Source organism: Coregonus clupeaformis, chromosome 31, assembly GCF_020615455.1.
Source record: "Coregonus clupeaformis isolate EN_2021a chromosome 31, ASM2061545v1, whole genome shotgun sequence".
Lineage (NCBI taxonomy): Eukaryota > Metazoa > Chordata > Actinopteri > Salmoniformes > Salmonidae > Coregonus > Coregonus clupeaformis.
Window position 1 is genome coordinate 15,270,269 of NC_059222.1, and position 24,847 is coordinate 15,295,115.

Below are 24,847 nucleotides of genomic sequence, written 5' to 3' on the forward strand. Positions count from 1 at the left end.
CCCGAAATGTATTCCTGCCCTTGAGCCTCTGTGAATACAGTCTATTTGAAAGAAAATTGGTGACACCATGTTAGCCAAGAGCTAGAGGCCGTCCATGGGTTTCTCGAATTAGTATTTCGTAACTGCGCTCAAATATGACACAGGTGATATTTAGCTAAAATCAGTTGATGGGATGTAGCCTAATGTGTATGATTTTAATCTAGCACTCAAACTAGCTAAAAATACTACAACAACCATAACACATGCAACAACTGACAGCATCCCAAACGACCAAATACCAGGACTAAGATTTTAGTACAGAATCATGTTCAAACATAGCTGAAGCCAACATGAATCACAACATTACCCATTCACGATACAGGGTTCTCCTCAAGAGGGGCGCTGCGCCACCTTGTGGATTTATTTATTTTATTTTTTACTTTAGTTGTTATCATATAAGGCAATTTTTTGCTCTAGATTGCAGGAAATGGCAATTACATGTTTAAAAAAATTCAAAAACCTTAGTGTCCCTCCGGGCTAATAACTGAGGGCCTAATTGGTGGAACTTAAAACTTTTCTGTAGGTAGCCTATGTGGCTGTGCTTTAATTTAAGCATTAAATGTACTTGTGGGTCGTTCTATATGAATTCAATCACTTTTTGACCACACCCCTTCAGGAGTACCTGAGGAGGTAGTGTAGCATCAGCCAGTTGAATAACAGGTAATCAATTCCTGTTACTTACATCACCCCTAAAAACGCTCTACAGACAGTCATACTTCATGTTGCATGCACTTTGGTTGTATGTCCACTTAGGATACATTTAGATGAGCCTTGGTTTCAAGGTGAAGCATTCATTAATTCTTGGCTTAAAGGGATAGTTTGGATTTGGCAATGAGTCAGATGAACTTGTGGATACCATTTTTATGTATCTGCGTCCAGTATGAAGGAAGTTAAAAAGTAGTTTCACGAGCCAATGCAAACTAGCGTTAGCGCAGTGACTAGAAGTCCACAAGTTCATCTGACTCTGGCGAAGTAGATAAAGGGCCTCATTGTCAAAATCCCAAACTATCCCTTTAAGTGGATGTGTACAGGAATAGCCATTTGAACGTTAAGCCTATAGGCTAGGCCTAGTAGGCTATATTTTCATTTGGTAGTCAATCAGGGCCATTCTATGGGATGTGCTCTCCGTTTTGCAGATTTTAATCAATGTTCATAGTAGCCTAACTGAAGACTGACTTACAGTAACTTTGAATTATTTATGGGTTAGCATATTATTGACATTAGTAAATCATACCAGATGTGAGAAATGTTTATCTGTCCATATTTCTAGATTGAGTTCTTAAGGGTGTGAGGGGTCGCCTCTCTTTAAGCAATGAGCACACCTTCACCATCACCATTGGCTAAGCCAAATGGTTGAACTGGCTAACTAAGCGGACCCACACAATGGATGGTTGGAAGTGTGATTGAACACTCAATTAGGCTAGCCACCACAACTTTAAAAAGTTGCTGCTACGTCTCACTTATGAAGGATTCTCGTTGTTTAACACTTTGACTGACTAAACTACTGTAAATCATTCAATTTCAATGGAAGGAGGAGACGTAAGGAGACATTCAGCGATTTGACCATTGACAACTGGTTTGAATGCGCAAACTTTGCGATAACAAATTGGAAGATGGACGCTCTCACTAGCCATAGATAGACCACCACCAACTCGCTGTATAGAAAGCAATGATGTGAATCCTCTGTTGGGACTGAGGAGAGGTCCTGGGGATGTGAATCCTCTGTTGGGACTGAGGAGAGGTCCTGGGGATGTGAATCCTCTGTTGGGACTGAGGAGAGGTCCTGGGGATGTGAATCCTCTGTTGGGACTGAGGAGAGGTCCTGGGAATGTGAATCATCTGTTCGGACTGAGGAGAGGGCCTGGGGATGTGAATCCTCTGTTGGGACTGAGGAGAGGTCCTGGGAATGTGAATCCTCTGTTGGGACTGAGGAGAGGTCCTGGGAATGTGAATCATCTGTTGGGACTGAGGAGAGGTCCTGGGAATGTGAATCATATGTTGGGACTGAGGAGAGGTCCTGGGAATGTGAATCATCTGTTGGGACTGAGGAGAGGTCCTGGGAATGTGAATCATCTGTTGGGACTGAGGAGAGGTCCTGTGAATGTGAATCATCTGTTGGGACTGAGGAGAGGTCCTGGGAATGTGAATCATCTGTTGGGACTGAGGAGAGGTCCTGGGAATGTGAATCATCTGTTCGGACTGAACCATTTTAGGGTTTTTTCTTCCTTTTTGTAAAGGAGTGGGGCAGTCCCACTCTTCATGTAGGTCAATTTTTAGTTTATTGAATATTAAAGAGTTAGAGAGGAAAGATAGAGGAGAGGGTTGCTGAAATAGCAGTGGGCCAGATTCGAAACCCATGCTGCAGTGGTATAGGCTATGTAATCTGGAGGCATCGGCCCAGACCACTAGACTTCCCTAGGCTACTAGGCACTGTTTCCTGACCGAGCTAATTTTGACTTGTGAGTATATGGAATAAAGTCTTTATTGTGAACCTCCTGAGCCTCTGACACAGACCTCGGCTAGGCAGGGTACTGTACAGTGGCCCTCCCCAGGCCATGTTAGAAACCAGATGAGGAAGTGTCTCTGTTTGTAGTTGTCATGGAGATGACAATCTAGACCTCTGCAGTCATGTGCTTGCAGTAGTTTTGCAGTCGTTATATACAAACATAGGCCCATGCTATAGCTAGCCTAAAGGCCTAAAACTGTAGAACACAAACTCACGTGATATACTGTCCATAAGTAACTTTTGAAAACTGTTGGTATATATCCTACATTATGCACAGTGGTAAGAGACAGACCTGGATTTTTGGTGGACTTTACAATTTTGTTTAATATAATAGGCTACTCCAAAAAGAGTGAAAAGTAGGCCTAATTCAGGGGTGTCAAACTACATTCCTGGAGGGCTGTGTGTCTGCTGGTTTTGTTGTTTCCTTTCGATTTGTGTCCAATTAAGACCTAAACAACCTGGTGAGGGGAGTTCCTAATTAATCAATTACCTTAATTAATCAAGTACAGGGGAGGAGCGAAAACCCGCAGACACATGGTCCTCCAGAAATGTAGTTTGACACCCCTGGCCTAATGCTTTAGTGGCACAAGATCAAAGATTAAAATAAACCCACTGTCTGTCTGTACAATATTACAATGCACTGTATTTCGCTGTTGTTTTTTTCAGATGTTATATTGTTGCTCCCCTTGCGCTCAACACTGCAAATGGTCCACCCACTGAGTCCCTGAACTCTGCTGAGACCCAGGCGGAAACTGCTGTCCTCCTTATCCCTCCTCACCTCCTGGCCCTCCATCAGGGATGGTGAGAACAACAATACTACCATGTAGACACACCCTAGTGCTTTACTTCTGAGCCCACTCAAGTTCAATCAACCACTTACCTCAACGCCATGATTCACCTGCCTGGTCTGTCTGTGGAAGCAACTGACTAATTCTTATGTCAGGTTACTTAGGACAGATTCCTTTTACCTTATAGTAGTGAATGTGACTGTTAAGTTTCATAAAGTTTGATCCGTACATGTATCCGTCCATCATTTAAGGAAATTCAATGTGTTACTACCGTAAAACTTCAATTAATAGCCCGGGCGTTTATTTGCTTAAATCGCTGAACACAACAGGCGCTTATTAGAGACAGGCTTCTACAGCGCCTTCAGAAAGTATTGATACCCCTTGACTTATTACAAATGTTGTTGTGTTACAGCCTGAATTCAAAATGGATTAAATATACTTTTTTTCTTACCCATCTACACACAATACCCCATAATGACAAAGTGAAAAACATGTTTTTAGAAATTGTAACAAATTTATTGAAAATGAAATACAGAAATGTCACCCCTGAGTCAATACTTTGTAGAAGCACCTTTGGCAGCGATTTAAAGCTGTGAGTCTTTCTGGGTTATACTTTTCAAAATTCTTCAAGCTCTGTCAAATTGTTTGTTGATCATTGCTTGTCAACCATTTTCAGGTCTTGCCATAGATTTTCCTGGAACTCGGCCACTCAGGAACATATACTGGTAGTCATTCAAAAATCATGTTAAACACTATTATTGCACAGAGTGAGTCCATGCAACTTATTATGCATCTTGTTAAGCACATTTTTACTCCTGAACTTATTTAGGCTTGCCATAACAGTGGTTGAACACTTATTGACTCAAGACATTTCAGCTTTTCATTTTTAGTTAATTTGTAAAGATTTCGAAAAATATAATTCCACTTTGACGTTATGGGGTATTGTGTGTAGGTCAGTGACCAAAAATGTAATCCATTTTAAATTCAGGTTGTAACACAACAAGATGTGGAAAAAGTCAAGGGCTCTGAATACTTTTTGAAGGCACTGTATTTGAGCCAGGTGTCTCTTTCTTTAATGCACACATCGTTTGCTAATTTGCATAGTTAATTGTTTGATTCCAGCATTCACTTCCAGCATTTTAATAAATGTCTTCATTTCCTGCACTAATGTGTTATCATTTACACACTGTGTCAGGTTTATTTTGTCTTAGTATGCCTCTATAAAAACAATAAACAACTTTTCCTTGACAGAATAATTATTCACCACTTTGACTAGAGGTCAATAGGCTGATTTCTAGGGGTCTACTCCCGAAGTTGTTGACTGTTTTTGTGCTTGCCAGTTAGCTAGCATTTCTCAGCTGTTAGCAGCCAATGGCTAGCAGTTTCTTACTGGCGTTAAAAACGGATGATTGCCATAATTTTGTCCAGTCATTACTGAATTATTTAATGTACAAATCAAACATTAAACCTCGTAAACAATTCATGGTAATACATGTGAACCTCGTAAACAATTCATTTAGACCATGAATTCTCTTCAGCTGTACGCATCAGACAGGCGTAGACTAATTTATTCTGACAGTCACAGCATAAATGTAGTAGGTCTAAATGAAGGTTTGTTTGTCATGCACTACCAGGCCTGGTACTGCATGACATCTCTCTGGGTGGAGACTGGAGAGTGGCAGGAGGAGGAGGATCCTCTTGTGCAGTGGGCCGTGACCCTTGCTCTGCATCACTGGCTGCTGCTTTAGAACGGCCCTATTAAACCTACATTACAACAAATGTAAAATGCAGGCCTGGCTAGGATCATGAGCTGTTAATATTGAATAAATTAGCTTTACATTTAAAGAGAGTCATATTTGCCATTGAACAAATTTATTTGTGATGCTATGAGTGACCAGTACTGAGAGCATGCTATTAAGGAATGGCAACAACAACAAACATAGTTTTTTGGAACTTCCCACTGGTGCAACCAACCCAGGCCCCTTGAGGAAAATAAGGGCAATGTGCCTCCTCTGCTGTATTTTGTGCCACAGCAAGATCAAAGGACAGTACATTTCCCAAATGGCTAATAGAATATAATTTCTCCTCACTGTAGTTCGACAATATAATTTAAAATAAGAAATGAATCCTGGCAAAATGTGATAGAGATGCAGAATGAGGTTCTTTGGCTAAGCCTTTATTTGCATTTATTTTCAGTGGCTTGGACGTGTCCCCAGCTAGAACAAAGGTGTTTGTCACTGTATTTTGCATCAATGTGCATGTTTTACACCGGTGGAAGGTGAATAACCGATGGCTGCTCAAGTGGCCAACTCAGGATTTGCATGTTTGGTTTATTGGTTCATACATCATCCTTATCATGGATGTCAAAGTGTAGGCCACAGAGAGACAGGAAACCTTCTCACTGTGTCCATAAATAAGGAGCAAAAGTTGAATGATGACTTTGCAGGTAAGACAATCCTTTATTTAATAGTTTTGGGATTCAAGAGCAAAGTTTAAAAGTAGTGAAATGAAGTAGAATCACAGGAGAGATTAAATGAGGGCAGAGAGGAAATGTCTTTTTTAAGTTTAGCCTAAATATACCATCTACAGTACTTCGGGCCCGTGCTCCACACCCAGATTGTGCAGAATGGTATTTATTAACCTGTAATAATTATTTTATTAATTATCTGTTCTTTGGGATTGATTCAAATGGATTCATTAAAACAATTTCCTCAGCGATCTACCCACAATACCCTATAATGACAAAGTGAAAACAGGTTTTTAGAAATTTTGCAAATGTATTAAAAATAAAAAACAGAAATACCTTATTTACATAAGCATTCAGACCCTTTGCTATGAGACTCGAAATTGAGCTCAGGTGCATCCTGTTTCCATTGATTATCCTTGAGATGATTCTACAACTTGATTGAAGTCCACCTGTGGTAAATTCAATTGATTGGACATGATTTGGAAAGGCATTGCATGTCAGAGCAAAAACCAAGCCATGAGGTCGAAGGAATTGTCCGTAGAGCTCAAAGTCAGGATTGTGTCGAGGCAGAGATCTGGGGAAGGGTACCAAAAAATGTCTGAAGCGTTGAAGATCCCCAAGAACACAGTGGCCTCCATCATTCTTAAATGGAAGAAGTTTGGAACCACCAAGACTCTTCCTAGAGCTGGCCGCCCAGCCAAACAGGACAATCTGGGGAGAAGGGCCTTGTTCAGAGAGGTGACCAAGAACCCGATAGTCACTCTGACAGAGCTCTAGAGTTCCTCTGTGGAGATGGGAGAACCTTCCAGAAGGACAACCATCTCTGCAGCACTCCACCAATCTGGCCTTTATGGTAGAGTGACCAGATGAAAAGCCATTCCTTAGTAAAAGGCACATGACAGCCCGCTTGTTGTTTGCCTAAAGGCACCTAAAGACTCTCAAACCATGAGAAAGAAGATTTTCTGATCTGATGAAACCAAGATTGAACTCTTTGGCCTGAATGCCAAGCGTCACGTCTGGTGGAAACCTGGCACCATCCCTATGGTGAAGCATGGTGGTGGCAGCATCATGCTGTGGGGATATTTTTCAGCGGCAGGGACTGGGAGACTAGTCAGGTTCGAGGGAAAGATGAACGGAGCAAAGTACAGAGAGATCCTTGTTGAAAACCTTAGACTGGGGCGAAGGTTCACCTTCCAACAGGACCACGACCCTAAGCACACAGCCAAGACAATGCAGGAGTTGCTTCGGGGCAAGTCTCTGAATGTCCTTGAGTGGCCCAGCCAGAGTCCGGACTTGAACCTGATCGAACATCTCTGGAGAGACTTGAAAATAGCTGTGCAGCAACGCTCCCCACCAACCTGACAGAGCTTGAGAGGATCTGCAGAGAAGAATGGGAGAAACTCCCCAAATACAGGTGTGCCAAGCTTGTAGCGTCATACCAAGAAGACTCAATGCTGTAATCGCTGCCAAAGGTGCTTAAACAATGTACTGAGTAAAGGGTCTGAATACTTATGGAAATGTGATTTTTCAGTTTTTGTATAAATTAGCAAAAAATTATAAAAACCTATTTTTGCTTTGTTATTATGGGGTAGTGTGTGTAGATTAATGAGGGAAAAAAACAATTTAGTCAATATTAGAATAAGGCTGTAACGTAACAAAATGTGGAAAAAGTCAAGGGGTCTGAATACTTTCCGAATGCACTGTATATGGCTCTGGATGTGGTATAGTGCTCCTCACTGTGTTGCTGTATATTAGTCAGTATCTGACCTCTGAACTCCAGGCCGTTGCCGAGTTCTGGAAGGTGACCAGGTCGTTGCCGATCTCGATGAGGTGAACGAAGGCATTCCTTTTCCCCCCTTCCGCTTTGCTCTTCCATTTTTGCGGTAATGCTGCAATTGTTGTAATTTTGGGTAGAGCAGACATTTCCATATGATTTTGTTAGCTGCATGTGTGACATAACTCCACCAGTCCTATTTATGATATACAGTGGGGGGGGAAAGTATTTAGTCAGCCACCAATTGTGCAAGTTCTCCCACTTAAAAAGATGAGAGGCCTGTAATTTTCATCATGGGTACATGTCAACTATGACAGACAAATTGAGAAAAAAAAATCCAGAAAATCACATTGTAGGATTTTTAATGAATTTATTTGCAAATTATGGTGGAAAATAAGTATTTGGTCACCTACTAACAAGCAAGATTTCTGGCTCTCACAGATCTGTAACTTCTTCTTTAAGAGGCTCCTCTGTCCTCCACTCGTTACCTGTATTAATGGCACCTGTTTGGACTTGTTATCAGTATAAAAGACACCTGTCCACAACCTCAAACAGTCACACTCCAAACTCCACTATGGCCAAGACCAAAGAGCTGTCAAAGGACACCAGAAACACAATTGTAGACCTGCACCAGGCTGGGAAGACTGAATCTGCAATAGGTAAGCAGCTTGGTTTGAAGAAATCAACTGTGGGAGCAATTATTAGGAAATGGAAGACATACAAGACCACTGATAATCTCCCTCGATCTGGGGCTCCACGCAAGATCTCACCCCGTGGGGGTCAAAATGATCACAAGAACGGTGAGCAAAAATCCCAGAACCACACAGGGGGACCTAGTGAATGACCTGCAGAGAGCTGGGACCAAAGTAACAAAGCCTACCATCAGTAACTCACTACGCCGCCAGGGACTCAAATCCTGCAGTGCCAGACGTGTCCCCCTGCTTAAGCCAGTACATGTCCAGGCCCGTCTGAAGTTTGCTAGAGTGCATTTGGATGATCCAGAAGAGGATTGGGAGAATGTCAGATGAAACCAAAATAGAACGTTTTGGTAAAAACTCAACTCGTCGTGTTTGGAGGACAAAGAATGCTGAGTTGCATCCAAAGAACACCATACCTACTGTGAAGCATGGGGGTGGAAACATCATGCTTTGGGGCTGTTTTTCTGCAAAGGGACCAGGACGACTGATCCGTGTAAAGGAAAGAATGAATGGGGCCATGTATCGTGAGATTTTGAGTGAAAACCTCCTTCCATCAGCAAGGGCATTTAAGATGAAACGTGGCTGGGTCTTTCAGCATGACAATGATCCCAAACACACCGCCCGGGCAATGAAGGAGTGGCTTCGTAAGAAGCATTTCAAGGTCCTGGAGTGGCCTAGCCAGTCTCCAGATCTCAACCCCATAGAAAATCTTTGGAGGGAGTTGAAAGTCCGTGTTGCACCAGCGACAGCCCCAAAACATCACTGCTCTAGAGGAGATATGCATGGAGGAATGGACCAAAATACCAGCAACAGTGTGTGAAAACCTTGTGAAGACTTGCTGAAAACGTTTGACCTGTGTCATTGCCAACAAAGGGTATATAACAAAGTATTGAGAAACTTTTGTTATTGACCAAATACTTATTTTCCACCATAATTTGCAAATAAATTCATTAAAAATCCTACAATGTGATTTTCTGGATTTTTTTCTCTCATTTTGTCTGTCATAGTTGACGTGTACCTATGATGAAAATTACAGGCCTCTCTCATCTTTTTAAGTGGGAGAACTTGCACAATTGGTGGCTGGCTAAATACTTTTTTCCCCCACTGTAATTTACAAAGACTATACCTTTTTCTTTTTAATTTCTAGCGAAAAAAATTGTTTTTTTTAATCAATTAGTATATCTGAGTTTAACCATAATATTTGTTGTATTATTTGTTCAGTCTTTTCTGGTGGATTAAACTGAAATTGCAACCAACTTTCTATGGCTTGTTTTAAAAATAGCGATATTTTGGATATTGTTTAATTTTCAAATAACCTAAAATGAGAGGTTGTAATCTGAATAAAGGGAAAAGGCCATTCTTTAACATGGGGTGAGACATTCTTACTAATTTGCTAGAGAACCAGTTCGGATTTAAGTATTATTTTTTCATGACTGACACCTTTAGTGAGAGGTCTAATGCTTTAATATGTAATAATTTCTGCCCCCCGAATTCATATTCATTATATAAATAGGCCCTTTTAATATTGTCTGGCTTGCCATTCCAAATAAAATGGAACATTTTTTGCTAATAATTTAAAAAACAGATCGCTAGGTGTAGGCAAGACCACAAGCAAATAGGTAAACTGGGATATGACTAAAGAGTTAATCAGGGTGATTTTTTCCACAAAAAGACAGGTATTTTCCTTTCCATGGTAGCAAGATTGTATCTATTTTTGCTAACTTTCTATTACAATGAATTGGAGTGAGAATTTATTTATTTCGGGATATGTATACCGAGTATGTCCACATCACCGTCAGACCATTTTATTGGTAAACTACACGGTAATGTAAAAGTTGTATTTTTTAGTGATCCAATACGGAATAAAGTACACTTATCATAATTTGGTTGTAACCCAGAGAGGTTAGAAAAAGTATCTAGATTCTCTATGAGGCTGTGGATGGATCCAAATTGTGGATTTAAAAGAAAACATGAATCATCAGCGTACAATGACACCTTTGTTTTTAAGCCCTGGATTTCTAACCCCTTGATATTATTGTTGGACCAGATTTTAACAGATAACATTTCGATGGCAATAATAAATAGATATGCGATAGTGGACAACCTTGTTTTACTCCTCTTGACAGTTTTTAAAACTTTCTGAAAAGTAGTCATTATTTTACACCTAGGGTTACTATACAGTGGGGGAAAAAAGTATTTAGTCAGCCACCAATTGTGCATGTTCTCCCACTTAAAAAGATGAGAGAGGCCTGTAATTTTCATCATAAGTACACGTCAACTATGACAGACAAAATGAGGAAAAAAAATCCAGAAAATCACGTTGTAGGATTTTTAATGAATTTATTTGCAAATTATGGTGGAAAATAAGTATTTGGTCAATAACAAAAGTTTCTCAATACTTTGTTATATACCCTTTGTTGGCAATGACACAGGTCAAACGTTTTCTGTAAGTCTTCACAAGGTTTTCACACACTGTTGCTGGTATTTTGGCCCATTCCTCCATGCAGATCTCCTCTAGAGCAGTGATGTTTTGGGGCTGTCGCTGGGCAACACGGACTTTCAACTCCCCTGCAAAGATTTTCTATGGGGTTGAGATCTGGAGACTGGCTAGGCCACTCCAGGACCTTGAAATGCTTCTTACGAAGCCACTCCTTCGTTGCCCGGGCGGTGTGTTTGGGATCATTGTCATGCTGAAAGACCCAGCCACGTTTCATCTTCAATGCCCTTGCTGATGGAAGGAGGTTTTCACTAAAAATCTCACGATACATAGCCCCATTCATTCTTTCCTTTACACGGATCAGTCGTCCTGGTCCCTTTGCAGAAAAACATCCCCAAAGCATGATGTTTCCACCCCCATGCTTCACAGTAGGTATGGTGTTCTTTGGATGCAACTCAGCATTCTTTGTCCTCCAAACACGACGAGTTGAGTTTTTACCAAAAAGTTCTATTTTGGTTTCATCTGACCATATGACATTCTCCCAATCCTCTTCTGGATCATCCAAATGCACTCTAGCAAACTTCAGATGGGCCTGGACATGTACTGGCTTAAGCAGGGGGACACGTCTGGCACTGCAGGATTTCAGTCCCTGGCGGCGTAGTGTGTTACTGATGGTAGGCTTTGTTACTTTGGTCCCAGCTCTCTGCAGGTCATTCACTAGGTCCACCCGTGTGGTTCTGGGATTTTTGCTCACCGTTCTTGTGATCATTTTGACCCCACAGGGTGAGATCTTGCGTGGAGCCCCAGATCGAGGGAGATTATCAGTGGTCTTGTATGTCTTCCATTTCCTAATAATTGCTCCCACAGTTGATTTCTTCAAACCAAGCTGCTTACCTATTGCAGATTCAGTCTTCCCAGCCTGGTGCAGGTCTACAATTTTGTTTCTGGTGTCCTTTGACAGCTCTTTGGTCTTGGCCATAGTGGAGTTTGGAGTGTGAGGTTGTGGACAGGTGTCTTTTATACTGATAACAAGTTCAAACAGGTTCCATTAATACAGGTAACGAGTGGAGGATAGAGGAGCCTCTTAAAGAAGAAGTTACAGGTCTTTGAGAGCCAGAAATCTTGCTTGTTTGTAGGTGACCAAATACTTATTTTCCACCATAATTTGCAAATAAATTCATAAAAAATCCTACAATGTGATTTTCTGGAAAAAAAATTCTCAATTTGTCTGTCATAGTTGACGTGTACCTATGATGAAAATTACAGGCCTCTCTCATCTTTTTAAGTGGGAGAACTTGCACAATTGGTGGCTGACTAAATACTTTTTTTCCCCCACTGTACATAACCTTTACCCATTTTATAAGAGATTCTCCAAAATTGAAATATTCCAGGCAATTATATATAAACTCCAGTCGTACTTTATCAAATGCCTTTTCAAAGTCAGCTATGAATACCAGGCCTGGTTTCCCAGATTTTTCATAGTGTTCTATTGTTTCCAGTACTTGATTAGGATGAATAATATCCGACAATACCTTTTTAATTCTATGCGCTATTCATTTTGCTAGGATTTTTGCATCACGACACTGAAGTGTAAGAGGCCTCCAATTTTTTGAATGGACTGGATCTTTATATGTACCACATGGATCCTGTTTCAGTAATAATTAAATCAGACCTTCTTGTTGAGTGTCTGATAATCTACCATTTATATAAGAGTGGTTAAAACATGCTAATAACGGTCCTCTGAGTATATCAAAAAATGTTAGGTAAACCTCCACTGGTATGCCATCCAGCCCTGGAGTTTTCCCGGACTTAAAGGCTTTAATTGCATCAAGAAGTTCTTCCTCTGTAATTTGGCCTTCACATGAGTCTATCTGTACAGCTGTTAATTGTACATTATTAGAAGAAAAAAAACATTTAGCTTCGGTTAGTGGAGATGGCGAAGACTGAAACGAAAACATACGCTTAAAGTACTTTACTTCCTCTTCCAAAATATTGTTTAGTGAATCATGGGTGACTCCGTCATTTGTAACAAGTTTCAGTAAATTCTTTTTGGTAGCATTTTTATGTTGAAGGTAAAAAATTAATTTGGTGCATTTTTCCCCAAATTCCATCCAGTTCGCTTTACTTTTATAATATATTACACTTGATCTTTCTTGAATAGGTTCCTCCATTTATTTTTGTTTTTCCTCTAACTTATTCTGAGCCTCTATGGTACAGTTTTTATTGCTATCTATCTGTACTGTTAGTCCTTCCATTTCCTTTGTTAATATGGACTCTTGATCTAAATTGCTTTTGTTTTAGAGATGAGTACTGAATTGCATGGCCTCTAAAGGCACGTTTAAAAGTGCCCCATACAATAAGGGGATCTGCTGGACCTATTTTATGTCAGAAAAAGTCAGTTATAAATTATTCTGTCCTAGTTAAAAACAAGTTATCATCCAATAGGCTTTTATTACATTTCCAATATCCTTGCCCACGTGGAAATTCTGTAAGAGTAATATATATGCCAATTATTTGAGGGTCCGACCGCATTCTGTCCCCTATCAACACCTTTTTTGCTTTTGGTGCCAGAGAGAATGACATAAGAAAGTAGTCGAGGTGACTAGCTTGATTGAGTCTCCGCCAGGTATATCTCACAAGGTCAGGATATTTAAGCCTCCATATATCTACTAGTTCCAATATATCCATGACATTCTTGATTTCCTTAAGTGCATGAGGGTGATAGTTTGTAGCGTGATTTCCTTTACGGTCCATAGAGGTATTTAAAACCGTATTATAATCTCCCACCATAAGGATAGAGTCTTGTATTACTTGTAGGGTTGATACATTATTATATATATTTTCAAAGAAGCGTGGATCATCATTATTTGGACCGTATAGGTTAATGAGCCATATCTGTTTATGGTCCAATAACATATTTAAAATTATCCATCTACCTTGAGGATCTGTTTGTACAATTTGCACATTCGTATCAAAATTACTGTTAATTAATATCATCACCCCTTTTAAATTTCATTGCACATGGGAGAAATACATTTCGTCCCCCCAGCCCCTTTTCCACACAACTTTATCTAAAATTGTTGAATGAGTTTCCTGTAAACAATAGATATTATATTCCTTCTCTTTTAGCCAGGTAAATACTGATCGTCTTTTCTTATTATCTGCTAAGCTATTACAATTATAACTGGCTATCATATTTTTATTGATTGATTGATCGAATGTGCTTGATTGTCTAAGGCTTGATTGTTTAAGGCTAAATTAGAATGTAGGCCTGTTCATGTACTGGAGTGTTCATTCACTCAAGAAATATTTGCCATATGTCAGCGTCCTCTGCCTACAGTGGGTTAATGGCTTTGTATCCTACTTTTGTTGGGTTTCATAATGGTGATATTGCACACAGCTATTGAACTGCAAACCTTAAGGCTAGCTTATGTCCACTTGTTTACTTCCCTTGACAAATATAGGCCTAGTAAGCTATAGACAGGACCTTGGTTGGTGCTCCTTGTCATTGGGGACAAACAGGAAATGTTTCTCTGCTCGGTCACATGCCTTTGCGCCTGGATGTTGTTACAATGATATACAGTGAGGGGAAAAAAGTATTTGATCCCCTGCTGATTTTGTACGTTTGCCCACTGACAAAGAAATGATCAGTCTATAATTTTAATGGTAGGTTTATTTGAACAGTGAGAGACAGAATAACAACAACAAAATCCAGAATAACGCATGTCAAAAATGTTATACATTTGATTTGCATTTTAATTAGGGAAATAAGTATTTGACCCCTCTCAATCAGAAAGATTTCTGGCTCCCAGGTGTGTTTTATACAGGTAACGAGCTGAGATTAGGAGCACACTCTTAAAGGGAGTGCTCCTAATCTCAGCTTGTTACCTGTATAAAAGACACCTGTCCACAGAAGCAATCAATCAATCAGATTCCAAACTCTCCACCAAGGCCAAGACCAAAGAGCTCTCCAAGGATGTCAGGGACAGGATTGTAGACCTACACAAGGCTGGAATGGGCTACAAGACCATTGCCAAGCAGCTTGGTGAGAAGGTGACAACAGTTGATGCGATTATTCGCAAATGGAAGAAACACAAAATAACTGTCAATCTCCCTTGGCCTGGGGCTCCATGCAAGATCTCACCTCGTGGAGTTGCAATGATCATGAGAACGGTGAGGAATCAGCCCAGAACTACACGGGAGGATCTTGTCAATGATCTCAAGGCAGCTGGGACCATAGTCACCAAGAAAACAATTGGTAACACACTACGCCGTGAAGGACTGAAATCCTGCAGCGCCCGCAAGGTCCCCCTGCTCAAGAAACCACATATACAGGCCCGTCTGAAGTTTGCCAATGAACATCTGAATGATTCAGAGGAGAACTGGGTGAAAGTGTTGTGGTCAGATGAGACCAAAATTGAGCTCTTTGGCATCAACTCAACTCGCCGTGTTTGGAGGAGAAGGAATGCTGCCTATGACCCCAAGAACACTATCCCCACCATCAATCATGGAGGTGGAAACATTATGCTTTGGGGGGGGGTTTCTGCTAAGGGGACAGGACAACTTCACCGCATCAAAGGGACGATGGACGGGGCCATGTACCGTCAAATCTTGGGTGAGAACCTCCTTCCCTCAGCCAGGGCATTGAAAATGGGTCGTGGATGGGTATTCCAGCATGACAATGACCCAAAACACATGGCCAAGGCAACAAAGGAGTGGCTCAAGAAGAAGCACATTAAGGTCCTGGAGTGGCCTAGCCAGTCTCCAGACCTTAATCCCATAGAAAATCTGTGGAGGGAGCTGAAGGTTCGAGTTGCCAAACGTCAGCCTCGAAACCTTAATGACTTGGAGAAGATCTGCAAAGAGGAGTGGGACAAAATCCCTCCTGAGATGTGTGCAAACCTGGTGGCCAACTACAAGAAACGTCTGACCTCTGTGATTGCCAACAAGGGTTTTGCCACCAAGTACTAAGTCATGTTTTGCAGAGGGGTCAAATACTTATTTCCCTCATTAAAATGCAAATCAATTTATAACATTTTTGACATGCGTTTTTCTGGATTTTTGTTGTTGTTATTCTGTCTCTCACTGTTCAAATAAACCTACCATTAAAATTATAGACTGATCATGTCTTTGTCAGTGGGCAAACGTACAAAATCAGCAGGGGATCAAATACTTTTTTCCCTCACTGTACAGTTGAAGTCGGAAGCTTACATACACCTTAGCCAAATACATTTAAATTCGGTTTTTCACAATTCCTGACATTCAATCCTAGTAAAAATTCCCTGTTTTAGGTCAGTTAGGATCACCACTTTATTTTAAGAATGTGAAATGTCAGAATAATAGTAGAGCGAATGATTTATTTCAGCTTTTATTTCTTTCATCACATTCCCAGTGGGTCAGAAGTTTACATGCACTCAATTAGTATTTGGTAGCATTGTCTTTAAATTGTTTAACTTGGGTCAAATGTTTCGGGATGCCTTCCACAAGCTTCCCACAATAAGTTGGGTGAATTTTGGCCCATTCCTCCTGACAGAGCTGGTGTAACTGAGTCAGGTTTGTAGGCCTCCATGCTCGCACACGCTTTTTCAGTTCTGCCCACAAATGTTCTATAGGATTGAGGTCAGGGCTTTGTGATGGCCACTCCAATACGTTGACTTTGTTGTCCTTAAGCCATTTTGCCACATTTTTAAATGTTTTAGTCATTTAATCCTAGTAAAAATTCCCTGTTTTAGGTCAGTTAGGATCACCACTTTATTTTAAGAATGTGAAATGTCAGAATAATAGTAGAGCGAATGATTTATTTCAGCTTTTATTTCTTTCATCACATTCCCAGTGGGTCAGAAGTTTACATGCACTCAATTAGTATTTGGTAGCATTGTCTTTAAATTGTTTAACTTGGGTCAAATGTTTCGGGATGCCTTCCACAAGCTTCCCACAATAAGTTGGGTGAATTTTGGCCCATTCCTCCTGACAGAGCTGGTGTAACTGAGTCAGGTTTGTAGGCCTCCATGCTCGCACACGCTTTTTCAGTTCTGCCCACAAATGTTCTATAGGATTGAGGTCAGGGCTTTGTGATGGCCACTCCAATACGTTGACTTTGTTGTCCTTGAGCCATTTTGCCACATTTTAAAATGTTTTAGTCATTTAGCAGACGCTCTTATCCAGAGCAACTTACATTTAGTGAGTGCATACATTTTATTTTTCCATTTTATTTTTCCCATACTGGCCCCCCGTGGGAATCGAACCCACAACCCTGGCGTTGCGAGCGCCATGCTCTACCAACTGAGCTACACAGGACTACTTTGGAAGTATACTTGGGGTCATTGTCATTGTATCTCCCGAGTGGCGCAGTGGTCTAAGGCTAGCTGTGCCACTAGAGATCCTGGTTCGAATCCAGGCTCTGCTGTAGCTGGCCGCAACCGGGAGACCCATGGGGCGGCGCACAATTGGCCCAGCGTCGTCCAGGGTAGGGGAGGGAATGGCCGGCAGGGAGGTAGCTCAGTTGGTAGAGCATGGCGTTTGCAACGCCAGGGTAGTGGGTTCGATTCCCACGGGGGGCCAGTATGAAAATAAAAAAAGAATAATGTATGCACTAACTGTAAGTCGCTCTGGATAAGAGCGTCTGCTAAATGACGTAAATGTAATTGTCCATTTGGAAGACCCATTTTCGACCAAGCTTTAACTTCCTGACTGATGTCTTGAGATGTTGCTTCAATATATCCACATAATTTTCCTTCCTCATGATGCCATCTATTTTGTGAAGTGCACCAGTCCCTCCTGCAGCAAAGCACCCCCACTCATCATGCTGCCACCCCCGTGCTTCATGGTTGGGAATGTTGTTCTTTGGCTAGCAAGCGTCCCCCTTTTTCCTCCAAACATAACGATGGTCATTATGGCCAAACAGTTATATTTTTGTTTAATCAGACCAGAGGACACTTCTCCAAAAAGTACATTTGTCCCCATGTGCAGTTGCAAACCATAGTCTGGCTTTTTTATGGCGGTTTTGGAGCAGTGGCTTCTTCCTTGCTGAGCGGCCTTTCAGGTTATGTCGATATAGGACTTGTTTTACTGTGGATATAGATACCTTTTGTACCGGTTTCCTCCAGCATCTTCACAAGGTCCTTTGCTGTTGTTCTGGGATTGATTTGCACTTTTCGCACCAAAGTACGTTCATCTCTAGGAGACAGAACGCGTCTCCTTCCTGAGCGGTATGACGGCTGCGTGGTCCCATGGTGTTTATACTTGCGTACTATTGTTTGTACAGATGAACGTGGTACCTTCGGGCATTTGGAAATTGCTCCCAAGGATGAACCAGACTTGTGGAGGTAAAAATTTTATTTCTTCTGAGGTCTTGGCTAATTTCTTTCGATTTTCCCATGATGTCAAGCAAAGAGGCACTGAGTTTGAAGGTAGGCCTTGAAATACATCCACAGGTACACCTCCAATTGACTCAAATGATGCCAATTAGCCTATCAGAAGCTCCTAAAGCAATGACATCATTTTCTGGAATTTTCCAAGCTGTTTAAAGGCACAGTCAACTTAGTGTATGTAAACTTCTGACCTACTGGAATTGTGATACAATGAATTATAAGTGAAATAATCTGTCTGTAAATTTTTTTGGGAAAAATTACTTGTGTCATGCACAAAGTAGATGTCCTAACCGACTTGCCAAAACTATAGTTTGTTAACAAGAAATTTGTGGAGTGGTTGAAAAATGAGTTTTAATGACTCCAACCTAAGTGTATGTAAACTTACGACTTCAACTGTACATACATATCTGTTTTTTGAGGGGGGAAATTATTATGCTGTTTTAAATATATGGTTTTTATGTTGGGATCTATTTAGGCACTCACAGTAGGCCCATAATGTAGGACAGACTGAGCATCTTCTGCTCATGTGTAAAGAAAAATTAGACGTCACACATCTCCCTCAGTGTGTACTGTGTGTGTGTACTGTCTGTGTGTGTGTGTGTGTGTGTGTGTGTGTCTGTACTGTGTGTGTGGTGCATGCACGTGTGTACCAATCTCTTGCTCACACAGCATAACAGATTTGTCTCAGTGCCAAACAAGGCCAGCTCCAGGAGGGAATCCTCTCAGTCTCATTCTTTCACCACCTCTTTCTATCCTTCTCTCTCTTTTTTCCTCTCCATCCTCGCCCTCTATCTATCTTTCTCTCTTTCTCTTTGGGCTTGTGCAGCTGAAAATGTTGTAGTTGTCCTCTGAGTTTGAATATCAATATTGTTGTTGACATGGTTTGACTGTGATTGCCACACACACACAATACCTTGTTTTTAAAATGTATTTTGTTGAAATTATTAAAAGTTGACAGCATGAATGAGTGGCAAAGATAAAAGTGGCAAATTTAGAAAATAACCTGTTATTAGAAATGAAAAAATACCTTTTCCCGTCTATATTGATTTCTGTATGAAATTCACCTGATTCATGTTCTCTCAATGTTGTGATATTCATACATCTATGAGGAAGATGGTGTTGTCCTTAACCAATGTGTTTGGGTTTCGTCCACAGCCCCGAAGTTTAAGCGGAGTTGATATGAGAAAACGGCAGCAGCCACACATTGAAGGACGTCCCCAGGCGCCTGGCCACCCAAGGCCCAACAACTGCTGCATGTGCTGGTGTGGCTGTTGTAAATGCCTCTGGTACGTCAAACCTCGCTTTCTGTTTTCTTACCCCATGTCTCCTCCATTTTCAATAGGCTATGGCTGTCTAAATGCCCTTTAGAATGATGAGAAATTGTATTTAGATTTTCCTAAAATTCCTGCTATAGACAAACAGAAAAAAGCACCTGGTCATATTACCTTCAAGACCACATCCCTTTCAACCTCACTCGAAAATGTTTTTTGTATTAGTGGGGGGAAATGTATTGTAGACTGTAGTTATCACCACTTTAGGCCAAAATATCCAATACTCATACATTTGTCATTATTGTCGTTATTCACTCAATATTTAGGCCGATCACATTGTAATGAATGCTGAAAGACTGTAGGTCTCCAGGTAAAACATGACTCGATGCTTGAAGTCTTTTTCCCCTCAGTGTTTTCAGTACTATGGGTGCATAAACATTGTTTGTCAGACCAATTATCTGATGCCTGGGAAAAGGGTGAGTTTAAGAAAAGAGACTCCCATATACAACTGTATGCTTACTACTCTTCATGTTTCCGTGGCGCTAACGGCAGGGGCACATTAGCTTTTATAAATCTGCATTTTCAAAATGTTGATTCAACCAGTTTTTGCCCAGTGGGTGGTCATCAGATTTCTCATGTTTATCATAGAAAGAATGTACCAAGCTACATTTCCTAATGTTTTGCTAGATTTTTTTGTTTGTTTACATATTATCTTGCTACCGGAGAAAAACTACACCGGAGAAAGTACATCAGTCAGAGCGCTGTCTGCTGATCGAATGACTTTGTGAATGCGGAAATCTGATTTATGAAGATGATAGCAAAAATTTCTCATCCGAGTAGAGAAGTGCAACTGAAGCACAAAATTAGTCCTTTTACATTCATGATTTGGAGCGAACCGGGAATTAAGCTGAGCATAAATTACAATAAGAAGCATTTTAGATCTGCGTTTACAAAATGCAGCAAGATATTTTTTCTGTGTTTTATCTTTCTTTTTTTCACAGAATTCTGTGTTAACACAATCCCTAAATGTGAAAGGAACAATGTAAAAAATAACGGATATCATTAGTTGTAGTTTGCATAGTGTATTGATAAGCCATCCTTAGCATTTGCATAAAAGGGGTGAAGTTTGTGATGGCAAAATGAGCAAACAGTAATTTGGAGTTCAAGAGTAATGTATTTACAAACTGATCAAAGGTTATAAGCAAAGCTCTAAGACTGTAAGAATAGTATAATACGATTTAATCTTTTAGGGCTCAGAATAAGTATATTCTCATAAGTGTTAGCCTGGAGGGGTACATCCATGCACTTCCATCATATACAGATGTAGGATGATCATTTGAGCCAGTTAGCTACAGCAGGAAAATAATCCTGCAGAAACCAGAAATGTGAATTATTATGTGGATTATAATTAATGGACATTTTTGTAGTGGCTGATAGATTTTTCGTAAGGGAAAATCATGTCTGAAATTTAAAAGTTTAAATTACACATTTCAGAAGCTTTTTTAAAACTTCAAATACACTACAAGTTTTAAATGTCCTGCACTGCAGGAAAGTTCTCCTGCAACAGAGTGATCAAATTAAGATCCTACATCTGTTTTGTGATAAGTGATGACTGTGGAGCTTTGAGAAACTCTTATGTCCTTGGTGTAGAGTAAATATGTCATGTGTTTGGAGGCAATTGATGTTTGGAACACAACTTCTGAGAGTTCTGCCAGTCAGAGTTGCATTGCAACTTTACATTTCTCGACCACTGTAACACGTGTGGGTCTCTAGTACGCATGACTGACCTGAGAAGGCCGAAGGCAAAGGCAGAACAACTTTATTTTGGAGACTGTCATTCTACAGATCTTAACAAGCCATCGATGACTCCTGGACCCGTATTCACAAAGAGTCTTAGAGTAGGAGTGCAGATCTAGGATCAAGACCCCCGTCCCGTCCCGTCCATAGAATGATGATCTAAAAGGCTAAACGGATCCTAAGTTTGCACACATACTCTGAGACGCTTTATGAATATTGGCCCTGAAGTCAATGTCTCGCTCCATTAAAGGCAAAAAGCTTTTTTCAATTGGGGACACCAAACCATGGAAAGCGGTGCTCAATAAAATCTCATTGTGGAGGTAGGCTACCATAAGGAAGTGTTAGCCGATAACACAAACTGGACAACTGTGTTAAAGCTATAAATACAGTACTTTTATTGGGTAATAATGGGCTATACTATAACTACAGAGCCTTCAGAAAGTATTCACACACCTTGACCTTTTCCATATTTTGTTGTTTTACAGCCTGAATTTATAATAGATTAAATTGAGATTTTTGGTCACTGGCCTACACACAATACCCCATAATGTCAAAGTGGAATTATATTTGTAAAAATGTGTACAATTAATAAAAAATGAAAAGCTAACATGTCTTGAGTCAATAAGTATTCAACCCCTTTGTTATGGCAAGTCTAAATAAGTTCAGGACTCACTCTGTGCAATAATAGTGTTTAACATTATTTTTGAATGACTACCTCATCTCTGTACCCCACACATACAATTATCTGTAAGGTCCCTCAGTCAAGCAGTGAATTTCGAACACAGATTCAACCACAAAGACCAGGGTGGTTTTCCAATGCCTCGCAAAGAAGGACACCTATTGGTAGATGGGTAGAAAAAACAAAAAAAGCATACATTGATTATCCCTTTGAGCATGGGGAAGTTATTAATTAGCCATTGGATGGTGTATCAATACACCCAGTTACTAAAAAGAGACAGGCGTCCTTCCTAACTCAGTTACCGGAGAGGAAGGAGACTGCTCAGGGATTTCACCATGAGGCCAATGGTGACTTTAAAACTGTTAGAGTTGAATGGCTGTGATAAGAGAAAACTGAGGATGGATCAACAACATTGAAGTTACTCCACAATACTAGCCTAATTGACAGAGTGAAAAAAGGAAGCCTGTACAGAATAAAAGTATTCCAAAACATGCATCCTGTTTGCAACAAGGCACTAAAGTAATACTGCAAAAAATGTGGCAAAGCAATTAACTTTTTGTCCTGAATACAAAGTGTTATGTTTGGGGCAAATCCAATACAACACATTGCTGAGTACCACTGTCCATCTTTTCAAGAATAGTGCTGGCTGCATCATGTTATGGGTATGCTTGTAATCATTAATAAAAAATAAAATAAAAAAAATAACGGAATGGATCTAAGCACAGGCAAAATCATATAGGAAAACCTGGTTCAGTCTGCTTTCTACCAGACACTGGGAGATGAATTCACCTTTCAGCAGGATAATAACCTAAAACACAAGACCAAATCTACACTGGAGTTGCTTAGCAAAAGACAGTGAATGTTCCTGAGTGGCGAGGTTACAGTTTTTACTTAAATCTGCTTGAAAATCTATGGCAAGACCTGAAAATGTTTGTCTAGAAATGATCAACAACCAATATGACAGAGCTTGAAGATTTTTTGAAAATAATAATGTGCAAATGTTTCACAATCCTGGTGTGGAAATCTCTTAGAGACTTACCCAGAAAGACTCGCAGCTGTAATTGCTGCCAAAGGTGATTCTAACATGTTTTGACTCAGGGGGTTAAATACTTATCTAATGAAGATATACAGTGGCTTGCGAAAGTATTCACCCCCCTTTGCATTTTTCCTATTTTGTTGCCTTACAACCTGGAATTAAAATAGATTTTTGGGGGGTTTGTATTATTTGATTTACACAACATGCCTACCACTTTGAAGATGCAAAATATTTTGTCTTGTGAAACAAACAAGAAATGAGACAAACAAACAGAATTACAGCTGTAAGTCTCTTGGGGAATGTCTCTATAAGCTTGGCACATCTAGCCACTGGGATCAAGGCAAAACTGCTCCAGCTCCTTCAAGTTAGATGGGTTCTGCTGGTGTACAGCAATCTTTAAATCCTACCACAGATTCTCAATTGGATTGAGGTCTGGGCTTTGACTAGGCCATTCCAAGACATTTAAATGTTTCCCCTTAAATCACTCGAGTGTTGCTTAAGCAGTATGCTTAGGGTCATTGTCCTGCTGGAAGGTGAACCTCTGTCCCAGTCTCAAATCTCTGGAAGACTGAGACAGGTTTCCCTCAAGAATTTCCCTGTATTTAGCGCCATCCATCATTCCTTCAATTCTGACCAGTTTCCCAGTCCCTGCTGATGAAAAACATCCCCACAGCATGATGCTGCCACCACCATGCTTCGCTTCGGGGATGGTGTTCTCGGGGTGATGAGAGGTGTTGGGTTTGCGCCAGACATAGCGTTTTCCTTGATGGCCAAAAAGCTCAATTTTAGTCTCATTTTACCAGAGTACCTTCTTTCATGTATTTGGGGAGTCCCACATGCCTTTTGGCAAACACCAAACGTGTTTGCCTATTTTGTTCTTTAAGCAATGGCTTTTTTCTGGCCACACTTCTGTAAAGCCCAGCTCTGTGGAGTGTACGGCTTAAAGTGGTCCTATGGACAGATACTCCAATCTAAGCTGTGGAGCTTTGCAGCTCCTTCAGGGTCATCTTTGGTCTCTTTGTTGCCTCTCTGATTAATGCCCTCCTTGCCTGGTCCGTGCGTTTTGGTGGGCGGCCCTCTCTTGGCAGGTTTGTTGTGGTGCCATATTCTTTAAATTTTTTAATAATGGATTTAATGGTGCTCCGTGGGATGTTCAAAGTTTCTGATATTTTTTTATAACCCAACCCTGATCTGTACTTCTCCACAACTTTGTCACTGACCTGTTTGGAGAGCTCCTTGGTCTTCATGGTGCCGCTTGCTTGGTGGTGCCCCTTGCTTAGTGGTGTTGCAGACTCTGGGGCCTTTCAGAACAGGTGTGTATATACAGTGGGGAGAACAACTATTTGATACACTGCCGATTTTGCAGGTTTTCATACTTACAAAGCATGTAGAGGTCTGTAATTTTTTATCATAGGTACACTTCAACTGTGAGAGACGGAATCTAAAACAAAAATCCAGAAAATCACATTGTATGATTTTAAAGTAATTAATTTGCATTTTATTGCATGACATAAGTATTTGATACATCAAAAAAGCAGAACTTAATATTTGGTACAGAAACCTTTGTTTGCAATTACAGAGATCATACGTTTCCTGTAGGTCTTGACCAGGTTTGCACACACTGCAGCAGGGATTTTGGCCCACTCCTCCATACAGACCTTCTCCAGATCCTTCAGGTTTCGGGGCTGTCGCTGGGCAATACGGACTTTCAGCTCCCTCCAAAGATTTTCTATTGGGTTCAGGTCTGGAGACTGGCTAGGCCACTCCTTAGTTGCCCTGGCTGTGTGTTTCGGGTCGTTGTCATGCTGGAAGACCCAGCCACGACCCATCTTCAATGCTCTTACTGAGGGAAGGAGGTTGTTGGCCAAGATCTCGCGATACGTGGCCCCATCCATCCTCCCCTCAATACAGTGCAGTCGTCCTGTCCCCTTTGCAGAAAATCATCCCCAAAGAATGATGTTTCCACCGCCATGCTTCACGGTTGG

General features: G+C 40.7%; 1 protein-coding gene and 1 non-coding gene across 3 annotated transcripts in view; one reads left to right on the top strand and one right to left on the bottom strand.

The window, feature by feature from the left end:
* The window catches only part of rgs17 (regulator of G protein signaling 17), a 43,985-nt gene that overhangs the window by 6,523 nt on the left and 12,615 nt on the right, over positions 1 to 24,847 (top strand). Inside the window, exons 2-3 of one of the 2 annotated variants that reach the window (XM_041859416.2) lie at positions 3,212 to 3,346; positions 19,235 to 19,365. In XM_041859416.2, the coding sequence (XP_041715350.1) occupies positions 3,344 to 3,346; positions 19,235 to 19,365 (134 nt within the window). In that variant the 5' untranslated portion in view covers positions 3,212 to 3,343. The remainder of the gene's footprint in view (positions 1 to 3,211; positions 3,347 to 19,234; positions 19,366 to 24,847) is intronic. The other variant, XM_041859417.2, reaches the window with a different exon arrangement.
* trnaa-cgc lies at positions 16,924 to 17,006 on the bottom strand. The gene has a single exon. It is a non-coding gene; the product is annotated as a tRNA-Ala (tRNA).